Source organism: Excalfactoria chinensis, chromosome 4 (assembly GCF_039878825.1).
Source record: "Excalfactoria chinensis isolate bCotChi1 chromosome 4, bCotChi1.hap2, whole genome shotgun sequence".
NCBI classification, from domain to species: domain Eukaryota; kingdom Metazoa; phylum Chordata; class Aves; order Galliformes; family Phasianidae; genus Excalfactoria; species Excalfactoria chinensis.
In genome coordinates, this window is record NC_092828.1 from 21,286,757 (window position 1) to 21,307,308 (window position 20,552).

At 37.5% G+C, this 20,552-nt stretch overlaps 1 protein-coding gene across 10 annotated transcripts in view; it reads left to right on the forward strand.

Moving 5' to 3' along the window:
• Positions 1 to 20,552, forward strand: part of N4BP2 (NEDD4 binding protein 2) — a 53,315-nt gene that overhangs the window by 27,462 nt on the left and 5,301 nt on the right. For 7 of the 10 annotated variants that reach the window (XM_072335294.1, XM_072335292.1, XM_072335291.1 and 4 more), the window contains 14 exons: positions 467 to 1,682; positions 2,514 to 2,638; positions 3,831 to 3,919; positions 4,783 to 4,859; positions 6,118 to 6,273; positions 7,377 to 9,688; positions 10,649 to 10,734; positions 11,384 to 11,426; positions 12,283 to 12,464; positions 14,107 to 14,225; positions 15,436 to 15,571; positions 15,701 to 15,886; positions 18,183 to 18,351; positions 20,129 to 20,252. In XM_072335294.1, coding sequence (XP_072191395.1) covers positions 467 to 1,682; positions 2,514 to 2,638; positions 3,831 to 3,919; positions 4,783 to 4,859; positions 6,118 to 6,273; positions 7,377 to 9,688; positions 10,649 to 10,734; positions 11,384 to 11,426; positions 12,283 to 12,464; positions 14,107 to 14,225; positions 15,436 to 15,571; positions 15,701 to 15,886; positions 18,183 to 18,351; positions 20,129 to 20,252 — 5,020 coding nt within the window. Of the gene's footprint in view, positions 1 to 466; positions 1,683 to 2,309; positions 2,372 to 2,513; positions 2,639 to 3,830; positions 3,920 to 4,782; positions 4,860 to 6,117; positions 6,274 to 7,376; positions 9,689 to 10,648; positions 10,735 to 11,383; positions 11,427 to 12,282; positions 12,465 to 14,106; positions 14,226 to 15,435; positions 15,572 to 15,700; positions 15,887 to 18,182; positions 18,352 to 20,128; positions 20,253 to 20,552 lie in introns of those variants that run through there. The other 3 variants (XM_072335298.1, XM_072335297.1, XM_072335299.1) reach the window with 3 other exon arrangements.

Consider the following 20,552-nt stretch of genomic DNA (forward strand, 5'->3'; position numbering starts at 1 on the left):
TTGAATTGAGCTTTTGTTTTGCTTTCTGTTTTGCACTGTCATCTTGTCTTTTTTAGTGAGGATTTGTTTTTTCAGGATAAATTCTGCTTTTCATGTTGAATTCTCTGCAGCCTCTCCTGGACTGTGTTTCTCCCCTGGTATTCTGCCAAACTACTTACCTACCTCTCCTGTCACTTTCATTTTCATGTCTGTATCCAGTTCTTCTCATGCTTTGTGGTTTTGAAATTCTCTTATGTACAAGCACATTAGCTTGTAATAAAAATAATGGGTAAGATACTGGATAAAAACATCTGAGTTGTTTGGGCAGGGAATAAATCACATGTGCAGCATGTTAACCAGGCTGTGATTAGCTGAGATATTTCTCTTTATTTGTGATAAATACTTTTTGACGTAAAAAAAACTGTAATCACATCAGCCTGCATTTCTTCAGTTGACTATGGTTAATTATGTTAATGTTATTCAACAGTAGAAAATGCTATGGATTATCTGTTAGAGCTGTCCACTCATGCTGAAGGAGCAGCATCTTCAAAAGTCTCAGATTTTGAATCAGTGGCATCGTCATTAGCCCTTGTCAATCAGCAGAGATCTGTTCCGGATCAAAGAATGTGGGGAAGTACTGTGAAATGCTGTAATTCTGAAGAAGAAAAAGAAAAGGTCTTATCACCTGACGCACCGCTGACTGAAGAACTGGATTCCTTAATAGAAAATGCTTTTCAGAGATGCAGCTTGAGTGACGAATTGCCTAATTCTGCAAATGACCAAATTGTATGTGAACACGAATGCTTTAAGGAATTTCCTGAATGGGAAGAATCAGATTTGGGTCGTGATGTTCTACTTTTTCCACAGCAAATAGAGACAGATAATGAGGTTTTGGAAAACTGCTGTTCTCAACTACCAGTGGGTCAGCTGAACATCCAGACACCAGCTGAACATCCCACATCACCAGCTGCATCGGACACTTTTGCACAAGCATTAGGAGATTCCGATTTGTCAACAATACGTGTTCACCATGACGTAGCTTCAGCAGCCTATAAACAATCAATTGGAGAAACGTCATGTGGAAATTCTGATCAGGCACAACATACTGTTTCAGATCGTAAAAGTCCAACTACTACTTCTGGCGAGTCTTCCCACAGAACTCTGGAACTTGGAGCAGCTATCACTGAAGAACCTGATTCACAGTGCCTGCAACAGCACGGAGAGCTAATGACTGCCTGTTACAGCCACAATGCTTCTCTTCCAGAAGCCTACGTCTCTCTTGAAAAATCCAGTCTCGAAACACCGAAACTTAAGGATTTTCAGCAATCTGAGCAGAATCTTTCTACGCTGTCATGTCGGGCTCAACAACATTGGAACCCTATGGCTCCTGCGTTTTATCCATCCAGTGGAAGTCACAGCTTTGTAACTCCAGTGGCTGTCAGTCCAGGACAGTGGAGACCTGTTTCAGACTGTAGGACATTGGAAAAAGGACTTGCTTTTTCTTCTCCAGTGGTTCCAAATGCCTGGGATAGCAGCCCTTCTCTGAAGGTATGGGAAAATCAAGATAGAAACTCAAAATTGAACCTCTCGCAAGCACAGCAGCCACCTGTTTGTCACATGATGAGAAAAAAGATGCACCTTATAGGTCAAGTACTTGTTCTTCTCAGAGGTGTTCCGGGATCAGGAAAATCATATTTGGCAAGGTAGAACATCTATATTGTGAGCTTATGAAAGAAGTTGCTTAATTGTTTAAAAGATTTAGTGCAGACAAAGACAATTTTCTGACATTTGTAAATAGCTGCGATTAAACCTTAATTCTCATGCTATATTTAATACATGGTGCGTACAATAACAGGAGTAAAAATTACTGGAGAGAGCAAATTTACTTCCAGCTACTTGAGGTCAAGTGGAAAGAAAACTAGGAGGAATTAGCTTTAACTTCTGCCACTGGTCTGAGGTCTGGAGTGGAGTTTGATGCCAACAGAGAGTTATTGCAGTAGTATTTAAGTCTAATGTGTTAGTCCAGTTCCTATCAGTTTCAAGTGTTTCCTTCAAGTAACAAAGATGGAAATACACAAGCTCTTCAGTAGGCAGGAATTTTCCTGCTGTGGAGATTCTTTTGGAGAAAAAGAAACACCTTTATTTCTTTTCTAGCTCTCTAAAAGTCCAGGCTGCATTTAGTCTCCTCTGTCTAGCATCTGAAATATTTGATGCAACTAAGACTGCGTGTGTATTTGTGCATTTAAAAGTGTGGACACAAGGTATAGATGGAAAAATTATCTCTGGTTTCTTTAAAGGAGACTTGCAGGGAACGTGTATCAGCTGTTTTCCCTAGATACCTGCAGCATTTGGAAAAGGAGGGAAATTGCTACAGTTCATCTTTGCCAAAAGGGTGATTTTTTTTTCCCTTATCTAAATTTGCTGCTTCTGTTTCTGATTGGAGGCAAGAAATGGTTTACGTGTATATGTAATAATAAGTAGCAGGGCTGGGGAGGAGAAGGGAAGAAAACTACTTACTACTTCATCTTTCACAGGATGATTCTGGAGGATAACCCAGGTGGAGTTATTCTTAGTACTGATGACTACTTTTATAAGTGTGGAAAATACCATTATGATGCATATTGCTTAGGGGAGGCACACGACTGGAACAGGAAACGAGGTGAGAAATAAGTAATGGACTGGCTTGCTTGTTTACACTTCAATGCTTGTGTACCATTTAAGAAGTTGCCTGTTTTGTAATGCTTGTGTCACAGGATTGGCATTTACTTCATCTTAAAATTATTTTTTATTATATGTGGACGAAGAGTCTGAGCACAGACTCAGTTATCATCTGTCCATTGCATGTTTTGCAATTGAGGATACCAATGTCTTTGTCAAGAGATTATTTTGTCCTCCGATCTTGTAATGGTATGTTGGTGTCTGTCCCATTTCTGGAGTGGCAGCCTGTGCTACCTCCTGGGAATATTTCTTCTGAGATTAAGATGAGCGAATATGGACACATATGCAATAAGTAATGATAATGTTGATACACATAACACCTACACAGATACTTTCCTACTGTTTGTTTGTTTGTTTTGGTTTTTCTCTTGAGCATGAATTTGCTGTAAAATTTAAAACAAATTTATAAAGAATAAGACAAAACTGGCTGTTTTTTTTCATAATTGGTGTATTGTTTGATAGTGGCTTCCACTAAGCTCCTCTAGAAACAACTCTTCTAAAGATTTGTTGGCTAAATTTCAACCATGATCACTTCCATACTGCCAGAAGTTATAACCTGTGTAAAAATGGGCGAATAAGAAATGTGGGATTTGACAACAACTTGGTGTGTCTGAACAATCATAGCTACAGAAAATTGGTGCTGTGTCTCAACTCTAGTAATTTTATATATTTTATTACTTTGTATGGAAAAAAAAATAATTATTTTGGTTTTTCATATCTTACACAGTTTACAGAGTGGACTAATCTTAAGACTGTTAAAAAGCCAAGAATTTGGTATGCAACAAAGAAGTCCACTTTAAGGTGATCATGTAGTTTTTTTAGTTTGATTTACTGATTGATTAGTCATCCTGCTGCATTTTACACCTGCATTTTCATTCCTTGATTATCATATGTTTATTAATTCAAAAGAATAATGTTGTATCTCAGTAGCTGTACAAATGAGGGGGGGATTTCTTGATAAGAGGGCCTTGGAACAGATTAATCAAGCTGTGCAAAAGTACTTAGTAATTAATCATTGTGGATTATCTATTCAAATATTTGGAGAATAGTGGAATAGTGTAATATCCAGTCTGTTATCATGAAATTAACTGTATCGCTGTTTTGGTATTTTTTTGTACATATGTGTCTTTCAGCCAAAGAAGCATTTGAAATGAAAATCTCTCCTATAATCATAGACAACACAAACATACAAGCATGGGAGATGAAGCCTTATGTTACTCTGGTTAGTACTGTGATTGATCCATATGAAAAGAGGTTGTTGAACCTTTTATCGAGATGCGTTTTAAAGTGAGATTATCTCAGTCTAGCTATTGTGTCACAGGGAAGTCTGGAGTCATAGAAATGTTACACAAACCATTGTTACCCAACATTATGTTCTGCACATGCCTGCAATATTGAGCTGACCTGGTTTCCAAGTGAGAAATCCAAGTGTTTTGAACTTAGGAGCAAAAATGTATTTTGTGGGGAAAACTCAATTCTGTTCCTCTCCTGTATGACCAGAGAAACAGCAAGTTAGGTTTGTTTGTTTGTTTGTTGTTTTTAATGCAGTCTGCACTAATGAGAAAAGAGCATAGAGCATATGACCATTTATTGCTGCCTGCTCAAGTTTCCCAGATGTTGGGAAGGCTGTATGCTATAGCTATGTTAGTGTAACTGAATTGCTTGTTTGGAACTGGCTTGCATCTGGCCAGCTCTGAATGTAAGCAGTGAGCTTTTCTCTGCAAGAATCTGTGCAGATGCACACATACCATGCCTGGAAAGATGAGATGCTGCAATCTTGACTCAGAGGAGGTACAACTTTTAAAGTAGTGACTGTATTTATTTATTTATTTTTACCGTGACCGTGGCACGCATCTAATTTTACTGTAAGTAAGCATGTTGAAAAGAAGAAAACTAAACAACAAACCTCCATATATTTAATCAGAAGTGAATCTATGAAAGAAAATGTTACTCCAGATATTTAACTGTTTTTGAAAAATACAATAAACATCTTTAAAAAAGCAGTCTGTGCATGTTGTGTGCTTTTTTTTTTTTTTACACGTGGCTGATATGTTCTTTGTTTTATTTTAAATCTCTTTAATTCAGGCTCAGCAGTTCAAATACAAAGTGATATTCCGAGAGCCAGACACGTGGTGGAAGTTTAAACCGAAAGAACTTGAAAGGTAAGAATGTATGGGAGACTTTCACATCAGATTGCAAATATAAGCAAGGTGAACTTGGAAACTTTGTTTATGTAAAATAAGCCTAAGAAAAGGAAAACAAACGTTGGGATGGTCAATCACTGAAGGTTATCCAGAAAGTTTGTGGATGCTCAGTTACTGGGTGCATTCAGAATGTTACAGCCTACAGCCTATTCTGGCTGAAAAAGAGTTTGAACTATGTGACCTCCAGAGGTTCCTTTCATTTTAAATTATTCTGTGATTTCATAATATGTGTTGTTATCTGAATTTGCATGCTTAGCTTTATGTTGACTACTCCTCAAAGGGGGTGAAGAGCATTATCTTCTTTCCTGAAATAGAACCTAAACAAGAGTGAGTTCAGTAGAAGCCAAGGACCGCCTGTGCCTTGCTGACTGGCAGTATCTTGTCATGTTGAAGGACAGGAGCTCCTTGATCCCAAGTCTAGATACGGCTATGGTGTCTCTTGAACTGAGAAGAGCTCTGGGCCATTCAGTAACCAAACACCCATTGATCACTGGGCAATCTTCAGCACAAATACTGTTCTTGGTCCTTACAAACTTCATTTTCAGAAAGCAGAAGCAAATGGGAATTGTTTTGGAATAAACTGCAGTTAGATCAAAGGAAGGAAAGTCCAGCCTTCTTATGGTGCTAGAGATCAATTGGGATTTTCTCCTCCACCTTCAATTCCTTTTTGTTACCTTTGGCAGGTCTCTCTTGTTCTGCAGTAATTCCACCCAGAACAAGCTGCTAATTGGTGTTTAAAGAGGTGGTGAAAATGCTGGACCCCAGGAACGTTTCCACAATTTCAAGTGAACAGGCTTTGCTTCAATATTCATGGAGTTGTTAGCTTAGAAAAGCCAATGAAGGAAGGCTGAATTCAGAAATCTCTCTTACCCAGTTTGATCTCCTGTATCACTATCTAGATCTGATTTGATGTGTTTCTGATGCTTATTTGTAGACAGCAAGTTAATAGTATGATTTTAGATTTTAGTATTAAGCAGAACATGCTTGTGGAATAGGGCCACCAGGTGAGGGGGGAGATGTCAAGCAAAGCAGGAATTTGTATGAGTCTCTGCATTTTGAATGCCTTGGCACACTAGTAAGAACTACTATTTCACCTGGGCCCCTGAGTTCTCTAGTCTTTCTGTAATCACAAATTATTCCCTTCTCTTAGTTTATTCTGATATGCAAATATGAAATGTTTCCTTTTTGTTATTTTGTTTTGTTTTCAAATCCACAGACGGAATGTTCATGGGGTATCTAAAGAAAAGATCAAGAGAATGTTGGAGCAGTATGAACGTTGCCTTACTGTTAACTCAATCTTGGCTTCTTCTGTCCCAGAAAAAACAGAAGTTACTGCTTGGAATGAAGATCCTTGTCAGGAGGGAAGTCATAGGTTAGATTCTTTTTCTAGATTTGTTGCTTAAACAAAGAAAAGCTAAAAAATAAAACCTTATAGCAGCGAGGCCTGGATGATGATGTTGAACACTAAACACATTCTGAAAACCTCTACAGGTTTGGTTTTATTTGTTTATTTTTGTTTGTGTTTTAATTTTTAGGAATTACAAGATTTCTAGAAATGAACAGTAAAGGGATCTAGCTAGCAAGTAGATGCTCTTTGAAAACTTCTCAGGGTAGCTGTGTTAACATTCAGTAAACCAGTCTTGGTTAACTTGTGTTTTCCTACCTTAATTATGTGCTATTGGATGTATACTGTAAATAGAAAACACTCGAAATCTATAAAGTGCTTTTTGGAAAAATGTAACCCTGAATACAAGAAGCAAGCAGCAGTTTGAGCTTCTGTGTTTGTGTAAGATGATGTTTTGTGCAATCATAATGAATTACAGACTTGCTCTCAAATATATGTAATATAGGTTTGTCTAGATTTATGTTAGGCGTGAATACAGATTATTCAGATAGCCATTACAAAGTAATGTTCTTATATGCATTGTCACAGTGCATTTGAAATCAACTAGGGAATGATGATTAATGGAGAGTCATTTGCTCTGAAAAGTGATATGATGCAAAATGGCAGATCCCTTCCTAGTTAATTTCTGGACTTTTTATTTAGTATCATACAATCAGGAGAGAGCAGCAGTCGTTAAAGAATAGCTACCAGGTTTGCAGATACAAAGGAGGAAAGGTGTGGTAGCAAAGTGCTCCAGTACGTAGCTGAATGGTGGGAACAGGGGAAGATAGATTCCTGGAAAAGTATTCCTAGACACTTTGGTGAACTGAGAAAAGGTTACGTAGCAAAGAAAGCTCAGCTTTGTTTAGCTCATTGTTTTTTATAATGAAGTGTTGAGATTTGTCTTAAATCATCTTAAATTTGTTTCCCTCTCACCAAGATTATACAACTGGATGATTTAACTGTCTTGAAAGATGGCTTATGATTTGTAATTTGTACAGTATTGAGTAGAAAAGCCAAAATTAAAAACGTGGACAAGTGCTTGAAGAAAGATTGAAGTAGGCTTATCTTTATTCCAATTTGTCTTTCAGGGAAAGGGAAGCACATTCTGATAAAAAGGAAAACAAACCTTTTGCTTCTGATTTGGAAGCTCTTAATTTACCTGAAGATGATAAACCTCTTTCTAGTTCTTCTCTAACTTCAGAAAGTGATTGTGCTCCTGAAAGTTATCAGAAAGAGGAAACAGAAATGGAAAATAACTCAGTGGAACACAGTACTGAGAAAAACACTGTTCAAGATGACTTGGATGTTGACTTGTCAAGTTGTGCAGAGGAAGAGCTGCCCTTGGAGAAAAAAGGAGAAAAAGGAGAAAAAATGGAAGAAATGACAAAAACAGAAATGAATGAGACTGATATGATCACAACTGAAGAAACTGCATGCTTGCATAGAGGAGGAGTTGAGAAACGCAGTAATAACAGCATTCTCAAAGCTCAGACTGGAACTGAACAAAGCAGTGAAATAGGTATGGACTCAGATTCAGCAGAAAGAAGTAATGTAGTAGAACCAAGCAGCTCAGCTACGGAGGCATCAGGAAAACCAGAGCTGCTGAACTTTCTCGGTGACTGGCCTGTGCAACAAACAATGGGACAGAGAGTCAAAAGAAACAGAAGGCTAGAAAAATCTTCCCTGAAGAGTGATAAAGAAGATAAAACTCCTGGTCAGCATCCTGAATTAGGTAAAGAGCATGCTGACCTACCTGATACCTGTACTGTTGTAAAAGGCCAGGAGGAAGAAAATACAACCTCTAGCTGTTTCTCTGTTAGTTCAGATAAAGTTGCACCAGACCTGCAAATGGCGGGACAGTGGCCAATATCACTGGAGCAGCGACAACAAAGGTCAAGGAGAACGAGAAAGACAAGTCTAAGTCAGACTGATGAAGGCAGAAACACTGAAGGTGATGCTAATAGAAGTGCTCTTGACACTGTAGATGTGCTTCGTGGGACACCTGTGGACACTGTAGAACAGGATGTGAATGAATTGCATTTTCACCAACCTGAAATGGTAGGTAGTGAGACAGTTGCTAAGAAAAAAACCCAGCAAAATAAGAGAACAAAGAAACATCACAAATTAGCCCTCACCTTCACAAACAACAATTTGCCCCACTCCAAAGAAGAGGAGCAGTTGTCTGTGCCTAATTCTGCAGAAGAGAAAGAAGATGCATGCTCATGTAAACAGATAAGTAGCCATTCACAAACTGAATCTCATGATTTTGCTCTCTTGTGGAGATTAGAAAATAAAATGCTTTTTCCTGAGACTGCCAAAGTATTGCATGGAAGACTAGATGGCTTCAAACCCAAAGACATTGATAATGCCTCAGGTTCTCAGGAAAAAATACCTTATCGAGTTATGTATGATAAAAGTACATTTGTGGAAGAAAGTGAACTTATCGATATTGATGAGACTGAAAAGCTAAATATGCTGTGCAAGCTCTTTGATTCATTTTCAGTTGAAGCTGTGAAAGATCTGTACGAAAGATGTAACAAAGACATAAACTGGGCCACGGGTCTACTCTTAGACTCTGCTGAAAAGTTACACAAAGATGTTAGTACTGAATGGTTTGAAGTAAAAGAAGCTGAGCCAGTTGTTGCAGACTTTGATTTCAAGGAAAATATCAACTATGATGAGAGTCTTGAAAATTGCACCCACACAGAGCAAATCACCAGGGCTAGCAATGTTTCTGATCCTTCTGAAGACAAGAACTCATCAGTCAGCACTGAGGAAAGTACAGCTACCAAGACAGTTGTGACAGATGCTGGTGTGTCTGACTCATTTACTGCTGTCTTGTTGAATGATTCGGTGGAACCAAAAAGTTCCAGTGATACAGCTCCTGAAGGCTATGCAGGTAGCTCAGCAACAGGTGTCCATGAGCAATGCATTTCTGGAATGCAGAAGATGGAGTCTGTGAGTCCTGTTGAAGAAGTGATGAACAAGTTATCAGTCTCGCAAGCTGATGAAGATTTATATGTACCCATAACTTTATCTCATGCTCTTAAAACAACCAGCAATTCAAAATTAAGTAATGAAAGTGACAGTAACTCTTCAGAAAGCAATGTGGAGAATGCCAAAGGGATGCCTTTGTTACTGGAAATGGACAACGTACCTCTGATAGATTCTAGGAATGATAAAGAACTGGAGTCTGATAGAGAAAATCTGGGGAGTTCTGGGGAGATCAGTGGTAAAGAGAAAAGTGGAACTTTGAGCGGGAATGAAGATAAGGTCAAGATACAAAGCCCTTCACCCGTATCGTCTGCAGCCTTTGATATAAATAGCCTAGAACTAACATTACCTCCTGAACTGGCTCTCCAGTTAAAGGAAATATTTGGGCCTGTTGGCATTGATGCAGGTATGGGCATAATTATTTCCATATTTTCATTGCTTCTTTTTTACCTTTGTGCTTGATTGTTTTAGAATGCATTTGCACAATTCCCACTGATACTCATGGTGGCCTTTGTTGATCTAAAAATTAAACTGAACCAAGCGTGGTGTAAGACATAAATCCAGTAGTGTAACTTTCTAATTGTGTCCTTTTATGCACATTCTTTTAAAAGCTTAAGAAAATACATTGGCTTATTTGCCTTTTGAGCCTCAGGCCTTTGAACCTATATTCCGTTGAGGAATATTGAGAAAGATTGAGAAGAGAAAGATTGAGGAAGATATACATGATAACTGGTTAGGAAAAAAACAAGGGGGAAGAGGCATTAGGTATCAGCTAAAGTGGTAAATATGAGTAGTTTAGAGGGAAAATAAAGTAAATCTATACTTAAATGAAAATGAAACGGGGGAAAATTTAGTTTGTTGAGATACTATGGTGAAGAAAGCCATAAGCAGCTTGAACATGCAGCAGATTACAAAAATCATAGACTGATATTAAAGGGAAGGAATGAAGACATGAGGGATATGACTTAATTTCTGTCCCTTTTCTTCTTTTATCCTAAAGTTTACTTTGTGTGAAACCCTACCTACCTGACTTGCGGTTTGGCTGCTTCTGCCTTGCATACCCACTCAACACACACATATATATTCTTTGATAAACATTCAGCAAGTATCAGTGAATGTCAGTGGGTACAACCTCCTTGGTGTGGAGGAATTCAGTGACGCACCTTTGCTTTTTGAGACTTGGTAGTTACTGAAGGTATTTTTGTTTTTTTGTTTTTTTTTTAATTTATTTATTTATTTATTTTTTGTTAATGACAATTTGTGCAAAACCTCCAGAATTCCATTTAATAAGTACTAGGCTACTGTACTTTCAATGCTTGAATAAGATTTTGTGGAATGCTCTGATGGATGTACTTTCTTCCACAAGGATCGCTAACTGCTGAGGATTGTGTGGTTCACATTGATATGAATTTGGCAAAAGTGATTCATGAAAAATGGAAAGAATCTATTCTGGTAGGTAGATTTCTTTTGATGTGAAATGCTGTGTCAGACCATTTTTCTGTATGTCTTGGCCTGAAGGTGTGTGCAAGATGTAAATATCTTTGTGAGATCAGTGATAAAATACAGTTGTGTTTTGTGAACTGCATGGAGTATGTGGATCAGTGCAGCTGTAGAAAGTCAATTGAAGGGGTGGACTACAACTTCCCAGTGTGTCATCATGAAACAGGAGCCTTGAAAATGAAGGGCCATAGTGTTAAATTGCAATACAAGGCTGATAAAAATATATGCTAGCCAAAAATCACTTATGACATTTTGACAGCTAGGAGAAGTTATTTATGAATTATTGTGTGTAGAAAACATCTACGTGTATGCTGGTTGAAGAGCTCACTAATCTCCATTCCAACATAAACACATGAAACTTGGATTTCTTTTCAGACACGCTTTTGTTTGGTTTATTTAGTTACAGACTAAATATCTTTATCTCTTAAACTTCACTTTTAAAATATTTTTCTTAAATACATTTCTTTTTAAGTATTTTGAAAAATACTGTGAAACATTATTTTACAGCTGATCAGCCTAGAAGCAAAAACTTGCGTAGTTCCAATGTGACTTGCTATGTTAATAGCTTATTAACAGTCACGTTTTTACTGTTTTCATTTAGAAGCGTCAGAGGAGAGATGAATCGTGGAAGTTGTCTGCAGAAGGTATGCTGTGTATTCCCTGTAAAAACAAACAAGCAAGAAACACCACTGCTGAATATGAGCCAGCAGTGTGCCCAGGTGGCCAAGAAGGCCAATGGCATCCTGGCTTGTATCAGGAATGGTGTGGTGAGCAGGACTAGGGAAGTCATTTTGCCCCTGTACTCAGCATTGGTGAGGCCTCATCTCCCATGCTACGTTCAGCTTTGGGCACCTCAGTACAGAAAGGACATGGAGGTGCTGGAGCAGGTCCAAAGAAGGGCAACAAGGATTATGAAGGGCTTGGAGAATATGCCCTATGAGGAGAGGCTGAGGGAACTGGGGCTGTTTAGTCTGGGGAAAAGGATGCTGAGGGGAGACCTTCTTGCTCTCTTCCAATATCTGAAAGGTGCTTACAGCGAGAGTGGGGTTGGTTTCTTTTCACTGATGATAGGAGAAGGGGAAATGGCCTCGAGTTGTGCCAGGGTAAGTTTAGGTTGGGGTATCAGGAAAAACTTCCCTACAAAAAGGAGGAGCTGGCATATGGTCCCCAGGGAGGTGGTTGAGTCATCATTCCTGGATGTGTTTAGAAACTGTTTGGATGTGGTACTCAGGGACATGATTTAGGGGAGGGTTGTTAGTTAGGGTAGTTTGGTTAGGTCGAGGTTGGACTTGATGAGCTTTAAGATCTTTTCCAACCTGAGCAATTCTGTGGTTCTATGATTCTATCTGGGCTGGAAAGCTTCTTAATTCCTTTGACTTTGCTTGTGTAAATAAACTAATTGTTTTACTTGTCACCTCATTTTTGCTGCTTTTGAGGGTTCTACATTGATTCAGCAGATAGATATGAATATTTTAAAAATGCTGTTATCTCAAAATGCAGACAGTAAAACACAGAAGAAAGGAATGAACTGGGTTTCAAGCTCATCTAATGAAATGCAGACTAAAAAAGCGGCAACATCAGAAGTTTTTCCTTTTATGGATCACTGGAATGCTCGAACTCAGAAAGTTTCTCTCAGACAAATAATATCTGAAGAAATAGCCATGCAGGAGAGAGAGGACCTGGTATGAATATCACAATTTTTATACATATTATACGATTATTTACCATTAGTAAAACTAAATGTCTTATTTAGTGACTCATGTTTGTGCTACTTGTTACAGCCAGAATTCAAGAGATAAACGCATGCCTGTTAGTGTTATCAACTGCAGCGATACAGATGTTTGCTTGTGGTAAATCATCATAGTATCATAGTATCGTGCGATTTGGAAGGGACCTTAGAGATCATCGAGTCCAACTCCCAGGATTCGAGCCTTTCTGTGTAGCAGAGCAGCACTAGCTACCACTTGCGCCACAGGGGGAATTTGAACCCCGGGCCTCCAGTGCTGCAAGCAGCACTTTATACCACTGCGCCACCGGAGGCACACAATGCTTGTTGATTTTTTTTTTAATTTTTTTTTTTTAGAATTCCTTTTTAAAATGTAACATTTTGATTGTTTCACAAACAGATCTTGGTGCTTTTCACTCTACAGGTTAGCATTTGATTGAATTGTTTTTTCATTGCTCATTTAAAAAGAGAGGAGATTTGTGTGACTTCCTTTTTACTTTAATAGGAAGTTTCCTTTCATAGGAAAGAAATATCAGCAATTTCTTAATTAGCTTCTTGCACTGTTTATTCAGAAACAATTAAATTTGTTAATATTTCTTCTAAGAAGAGCCCACAGCATTCCTAACAAATGAGACTTATATTTTAATGTGTTTGTGGATAACCTCAAGCAGTTTTCTGTACCGCCTTGTCAGAAAATAACAGGACTTGCAAAGATTTTTGTTTAGCATTTTCCACACAGTTCTCGTACGCTGCCTTGTTTGTGCATACACAACACTGCCCTGTACTGTGTGGCAGTTCAGAACAGGCAGGTAGTTGTCTCTGATACAGAAAAAAATGTCCTAGAAAGAAATGTTTCTTTCTACCAATAAAGAGACTTAGATGCTATTAGCCTGTATTTTTGAAAGAATGGTTTGTGGATTCTTTCCTTAAATTGCATGCATGTGGCTTACTGATAAGGATGATGTGATGTCCACAGGTTTGGATTCAAGGAGCTTGGCTTTTTTCTGACAGTGGTCTGAGTATTGGGGTGATCGGAATGATCAATTTATATTGGGCTCTAATTAGTGTAATTATAATGTGTATGTATGATTATTCTCCACACAACTTTGCAAATGTGAGTATTTAGTACACTATAACTTCAGATAACTTACACAAAGTCAACACTGTTTCCTCTGTTTTATAAGAAAACATGGTTTCAATCCCAACCTCTCGGTATCGCTTTCTGCAGATACCTGAGTAAAGGTGAACTTCCTACAAGTTCAGTTTGAACTGGATAGACTAGCATCAGATACATTCCTAAACTGAAAGTCCTTCTAAAGGTAGCCCTTTCACATCATCCAAATTATGAGGCAGCTCCAACTGAGTCACTTCAAATGACTGCAGAGAACTGCAGTGGTGTGCAGTACAACTCACTTGTCCTTTTTTCTCATCACATCAGTGTGGCAGGCTGATACTGACGCGCTGTCATTGCATAACTACTGAGTGAATATTTTGTTTGAAATCCTAAGAAATAGCAGTTTAATTGGTTTGGTTCCACTATTACTATATATTGTTCTAATTGTGAGCTTTGCAATATTATTCCTTTGTCTTCTGGATAGAAACGCGTTCCTTCTATGGCTAGAAAAGATTGTGCTGCTAAACTGAAGGAGAAACAACTTTTTGAGATGTTTCCAACTATTAATCAAAATTTCTTAATGGATATCTTCAAGGACAATAAGTAAGAAGTCTTTAAAGTTCTTTGTAAAACTGCTATTCAGTAATACTTCATAGTACACATTTGTTGTCTTAAATATCAAAGTTCTCCAAATGAATGCTATTATTATTATTATTATTATTTTAACTGGTATTTCATGTTTTTTTGTAGATTTAAATAAGGCAGAAGTAACTGGTCTTAAAAAAAAAAAAAAAGAGTACAGAAATTGTTACACCTACTTCTTCATTTGAAGAATAGACAGCTTCACTCAGCAGGAGCTGTACTGTTAGCTGCTAGTACTTTCCTGGTTACTATAGCACCAATGAAGGAATCAGTGCTCTCTTGTTTCTTTTTGCTTGCATTCTGTTTCTCTTTTCTGCATTATATTTCTGGTGTATGTGGCAACCTCCTTAAAGTCTTTGCGAACTGAACTTCTTTTCATGAGAAACCTTCTTTTTTACTTCCTTGGCCAGCTGAATGCCTGCCTGTCCACACAGGTTTGGATACCTGTTTGTCAGTTTTTCCTCTTTCCCAGGTTATTATCAAAACTTTTCCTTATGGAATGTTTGAAATAAATCTTTTTTTTGCCTCAAATATTTCTCTTGTTTTTCACATATGAAGTTCTTTTTCATAGTGTTGTTTTCTCTAAAATCTACTTCTGATCAATGTTCCTCTTGTCTGCTTACTGAATGGCGAGAAGAATATTAAGAAGAAAAAGGGCTTACTAGAAATGTAATGGCTGCTGATCTTCTATTCTCACTGTGTTAAATTTCTTAACAAAAAATTGACTGGAAATATGAGGATTTTCCTGCCTAAGTTTCAGAAAACTGAGCTAGTTTTAAGCTAGCTTGTACTATCTAATGCAGTCCAGAGGGGATTTAAGATAAAGTAACTTATGCAGCCCAGATAGCAGCATTTACTTCTAAATGGATGTCTGTATTTTATTAAGATATGATGCAATTTACTTTAGTATCTAATTGTCCTTTTTGTATTTGAGTGCCCCTCAATTGCATCTCAGATCTCGAAGACTGCTTGTGCATTGATGCCAGTAATGCAATATGTTTGACAAAGTTGACAAAGACTTTTTGTAATAAGCTGGAAAATTCTATTCTAGTGCTTTATGTTCATAGACATTTGTATCTGTAACACTATGAAGGTCTGTAATATGTATTTTAATAGAAGTACCTGCTATTAATGTCTTTGGAAAGTCACAGATTTTACCTCTCATTTACAGCTATTCTTTAGAGCAGACCGAACAATTTCTGAACTGTGTTCTGGAGGCAGATCCTGTAAAAACAGTTATAGCTCAAGAAAGTGTTCAACGAAATGAAACTGTTTCTTCATACAGTGCTGCAAAGAACCGGGAGAAGGTTGTACTATTATTATTATTTATTTACTTACTTATTTATTTCAAATAGCAGTTAGAAATATATCGAAAGCCACGTCAATGAAAACACCTTGCAAAACAGTCTTAGCTTCAACATTGCAAATTTTTACAGGCAAGAAAAGCTAAAGAAGAGGATGATGTTTTGAATGAAATATTTCAAGAATATGAGTATCCACAGTATGATGACTTTAGAGCAGAAGCTTTTCATCACCAACAAAAGAGGCAGGAGTTTTTGAAAAAGGCTGGGGAGGCCTATCACATGGGAATGAAGCCTGTGGCGGCATTTTATGCACATCAGGTAAGCTTAAATATGGTGCTTTCTTTCTGTGTCTAGAGTCATGAGTAAGTACTAGGTTGGAAGTGATAACAAAGTTGTGCCTACTGCAGTTGATAATTTGCTCAGTTACTGTGATATTTTGAGAGTCACCTTTCACATAAACTTGCATTCATTAGTAGTGATGCTGACATGAAACTGATATAACCAAATTCATTGTGAAACTTCCTGAAAGATCATATGCAAGTACTTAGATATGCTGAATATTCCATAGATTTTACTCTCTCATCTGCATACTCGTAAGTACTGAGTCAGAGTTTGCTACTGCATGATGTGGAGTGCAATAAAGATTAGCTGTTGAATCCTTGTGTGTCCTTGGGGTTCCTCTTAACTGATGAGGGACTGTTTCTAGACAGGTCTCTTGTACTTTTTAGGAATCAAGCAATTATTAATATGTGATCTTTTCCTCAGAATTGTGCTTATTTAATCCTTCGTAGGTCTTTGGAAGATTACTGTCAGCTGTTTTTGTGTCCTTAGTTTGTATATCTGTATGGGTATGAGCTGTTTTCCTGTCAGATAGTGTAGTATGGTGTGCCATACTTTTTGCTATTCATCTGTTTTCTGAAGCGTAGATCTTCTGCTGATCAGTGTTGTAAACTCTGGCTGTGGAACACAGGCAATCCAGTCTTGATTCAACCATAATTTTCAGCATATATGACTAGGGCTGCTAAAAGTAATGGCTCCTATTTTTATTGTGTTGGCTCACATTATCAGAGACAGATGTTGGTGGTATGGTTGAACCTTCCCACCAATGTCCTGTTACATTTGGTGCTGTGTGACAGATGGCGGCAGAGAAGGCAGTCTGACATTGGCCTGTGACGTGGAGGTGCGTGTGAAGCAGAGATTTGTCATTGAATTTTTCCAAGTGAAAAAAATTGCACTCATTGACATTTGTTGACACTTACTGAACCTTATGGAGACTGAACAGTGGATGTGAACACAGTGAGGCAGTGGGTGGTGCTCTTCAGCAGTGTCAACAGCAGTGCGAAGGACAAGCCACATTCTGAACAGCCATACAGATTTTTACAAGTGCAGCATGCAGGTTTTTGCTCACAGCTGGCAGAAATGTGTAGCTAATGGTGGTGACTGTGTTGAAGAGCAGTGTTTTGTAGATGAGAATTCTTTTCTATTAAATAGTATTATCGTGTTCTTTGTATCTGTTGAAGTTTCTGTGGAAATAAATAGGGGGCATAACTTTTGGAGCACTGTGTAGTTTAAAGTCCTCCCTTTCCTTTTGTTCTTAAACATATTTATAAATACAGTCTGGAAATGTATAATGTGTTTTATCTTAGGTAGTAAGAAGGCAAACCAAAATACCTTTATTCATGAAAAAAATACTTATGTTTGGTGGCCTTGTCCTGTGCTCTGCAAGTGAGGATTATAGGGCTGTTATCTCTGGTCTGACACTAATGTACTTTGGTTGATCCATTTTGAGAATGTGTAAGACAGACTGTCACTTCAGTTCTCTTGAGCCCTTGTCAGTCCAGTACCTGGAATTAAGTCTTTTATTTCATTTCAAATTGTGCTTTCAGATCCTCAGAGACATAATTTGTTAACTTGAGTCTCTCAGATATGATCACTGCAAGGTTTGTAGGAAACAGATGGTACTTGTTCATGGAGTAGTGTTAGTAATTCTGTACCACTCCTTGCCCTTAATTCCAATTAAGGCTGTACTGATATCATTAGTCATAAAAGATGTCAAAAAGATTAAGAGTTACAGTAGTCAACTTGTCAAGCTTTTGCACTTCTTGGTGAGTCTGATTTTTAGAAATGCATTTAGAAGAACTAACCTCAAATATAACTCAGCAGGGTTTTCCTGGGCAATTAAGGCAGTTTCTTTGGTACTGTTTCATAAGTTTTTGTTAAGTACTTTCAGAACGTAAAATGCAGTAGGAAAAAGTAAAGCTATTAGGATAATAAATCTGACATTTGGCACAAACTGTGACTTTTTAGCTCATGTAATGATTTTTATATTCTTGTATCTTCTCTAGCTTTTCCCCTTTCTCATGAAGCTTCTGTTTATGGTTTCTTCTTTTTGCCAGCTTTGAGTAGTTTCCTGCAAACAAACTTTATGAAATCTTGTGTGTAGGTAGATCTCACCGAGTTTCTTCTAGGAATTGTGTTGTGCTTATAAACTTCAGTACTTCAAACTGTGAGATTAAAAGCACCCTGTCAGTACTGTCGTTGTGAAGCCAACGACCAACGTAGAGCTTAAATCATGTCTCAGACTGTAATATTCTCCATGTACGTTTGAATAAAGGGTCGCCTTCATGAGCAGAAGATGAAAGAAGCCAACCACGCTGCTGCTGCACAAATCTTTGAAAGAGTAAACACTTCCTTGCTGCCTCTGAATGTGTTGGATCTGCATGGGCTCCATGTGGATGAAGCTGTGAATCAGCTGTCCAGAGTGCTGCAGGAAAAAAGCAACGGTAGGAAAAAGCTAATAATTCTTGTCTCCTAAAAATTATTCTCCACGGTCACCACTGAGAAATCATTATATTCAACAATAACAAAGGGTCCAGTTGTTATTCAGCAACACGTGAAAGCAGCTGCCTTTTGTTTAATTTTCTTTTCAAAATTCCCCCATGGAAATTGTTTTCCTTGGCAAGGCAATGATTATTTTTGCTCAGTGGTGCTATCCTCCCTCAGTGCTTTTGTACTTGTTTGTAAATTTTTTGCTCCTGTTTTATCCTCTGTTGTTATAATTTTTATTGAAGACGTGATCTGTTGAAGATTTGATCTTTCCCTTAAGGCCTTTTTAACAGAGATGATAATGCAGATGTCTGTGTCATATTTGCATTGCTTCGTTGGAAACTTTCTTGCTCTTTAAAAAAAGTAAATTAAAAAATATCACTGTGTGGCAATTGTAAACTTTCACATGAAGGTGTGTAGTTTAAAGCTATCTATTATCTATTGATAAGCGTTGTATAAATTTGTCAGCAGAATCTTGAGACCGGAATAATGCTGCTTCCTATAAGCGTCATGTGTAGTTTTGCTGGAGGGCTTGTTCTGTCTCCCAGTGAAGTACTTCATGAGTGTTCTTGCTGTAAAAGGACATTTTCTGTATTACTAGTTTATCCTATAAATTTACGTACATTGGGAGTGCTTTTGGATGAACTGTTTCTTGTGCAAGTTATCGCTGCACAAAACTTTTTTATGAGAGCTACTCCACAGAGTGGAAACAAAAAATTACAAGTGTTCAACAGGGAGTAAGATGTTCAGTCAGAGCTAATCAAATTACATTGTTTTAGGAGTAGAACATTTGTTTGCTTTAAGCTACAGTCTGATGCTGTAAGTTTAATTTCCTGAAGCTACACTGACATGAGGAGTTTGGGAATGATGGGAGGGGCTTCTTGTTCACCCAATTATTGAAAAAAATTAATGTTTTCATACATACATAGGAGAGGGATCTATACAGGGCACTTAGTGCTGGCACAATTAACTGCAAACGAATACAAAAAGCAAAAGTTTAGGAAAAATATCCTGTGATCATCCTTAACTGACAAATCTTGCTGGTTGTGAGAGTACAACTTCATTTATATTTTATTTTCTCTCCTACAGACTTCCATCAATTTGGGCTGATGTTATCTGTAGGATATGAACCACACCTGACAAGGGTCGTGTGCTGATCTATTAAATCATGTGCTGCAACACAGCAGAAATTACAGCATGATGTAATAGTCAAAAAACTGCTTGGATTTTATGTTTTCCATCTTTTTCCTTTATATATCCATTAACATGTAATTTCTTTATTCGTGTCATTGCCACTTAAAAAAAAATTATATATATATATATATATATATAAAACATCCTCCTTTATAAATTCTATCCCCAAAGGTTATAAATCCCAAGTAAAGAGTAGATGGTAGAACCAGTAAAGCTGCTGTGGAATTTGAAGGATTTTCTGATGATCACATTGCATATTGTGAGCAATCTAGACTTAAAAAGCTTTGTTATATATAAACCAAAGTATACATACACTATATAACAAAGCTTTATTTATTTATTTATTTATTTATTTTTCTGAGTATCTTTTTCAGAAGAAGGGTAATTACTTTTATATGAATGGTGCGTTGGCCAGCGTGAGAAAACAAAGTTGTAGATCATTGATAGAGGTTTTCAGAAAAATGGATATGAGAAGGTTGTGCTGAACGCCATGTCTCTGCAGAGAGAAAATTTTAACTGTTACCATGCCTGCTATTACAGAGTACCAACAGTCTGGTGGTAAACCTTATCTCTGTGTTATCACGGGAAGAGGAAGCCATAGTCAGGGAGGAGTTGCGCGCATCAAACCAGCAGCTATCAGATACCTCACAAGCCACAACTTCAGGTGAGTTTAGATTTTTGTTAGTGGGACTTTTGTTTTTTTCTTATCCCACATTTAACTAACTGAAAATTGGCCTGTTTTGGTGTACTGCTGAGCTACGAAATTGATTGATGCCCATCTTCTGTTTCATAAGACCAGTACAATTTTACGGCTCAAAACTGATATAATGGATACAGATTAAATCTGAGATCCTTTCTTCTGACATAAGTGAAAACACTATGAGTTATCTAAGCGTAGTTTAATTGCCTCTTTCCATTTAAGATCACTGGCTTTTTAATGTGAACAGTTGTTAATCATCCTTTC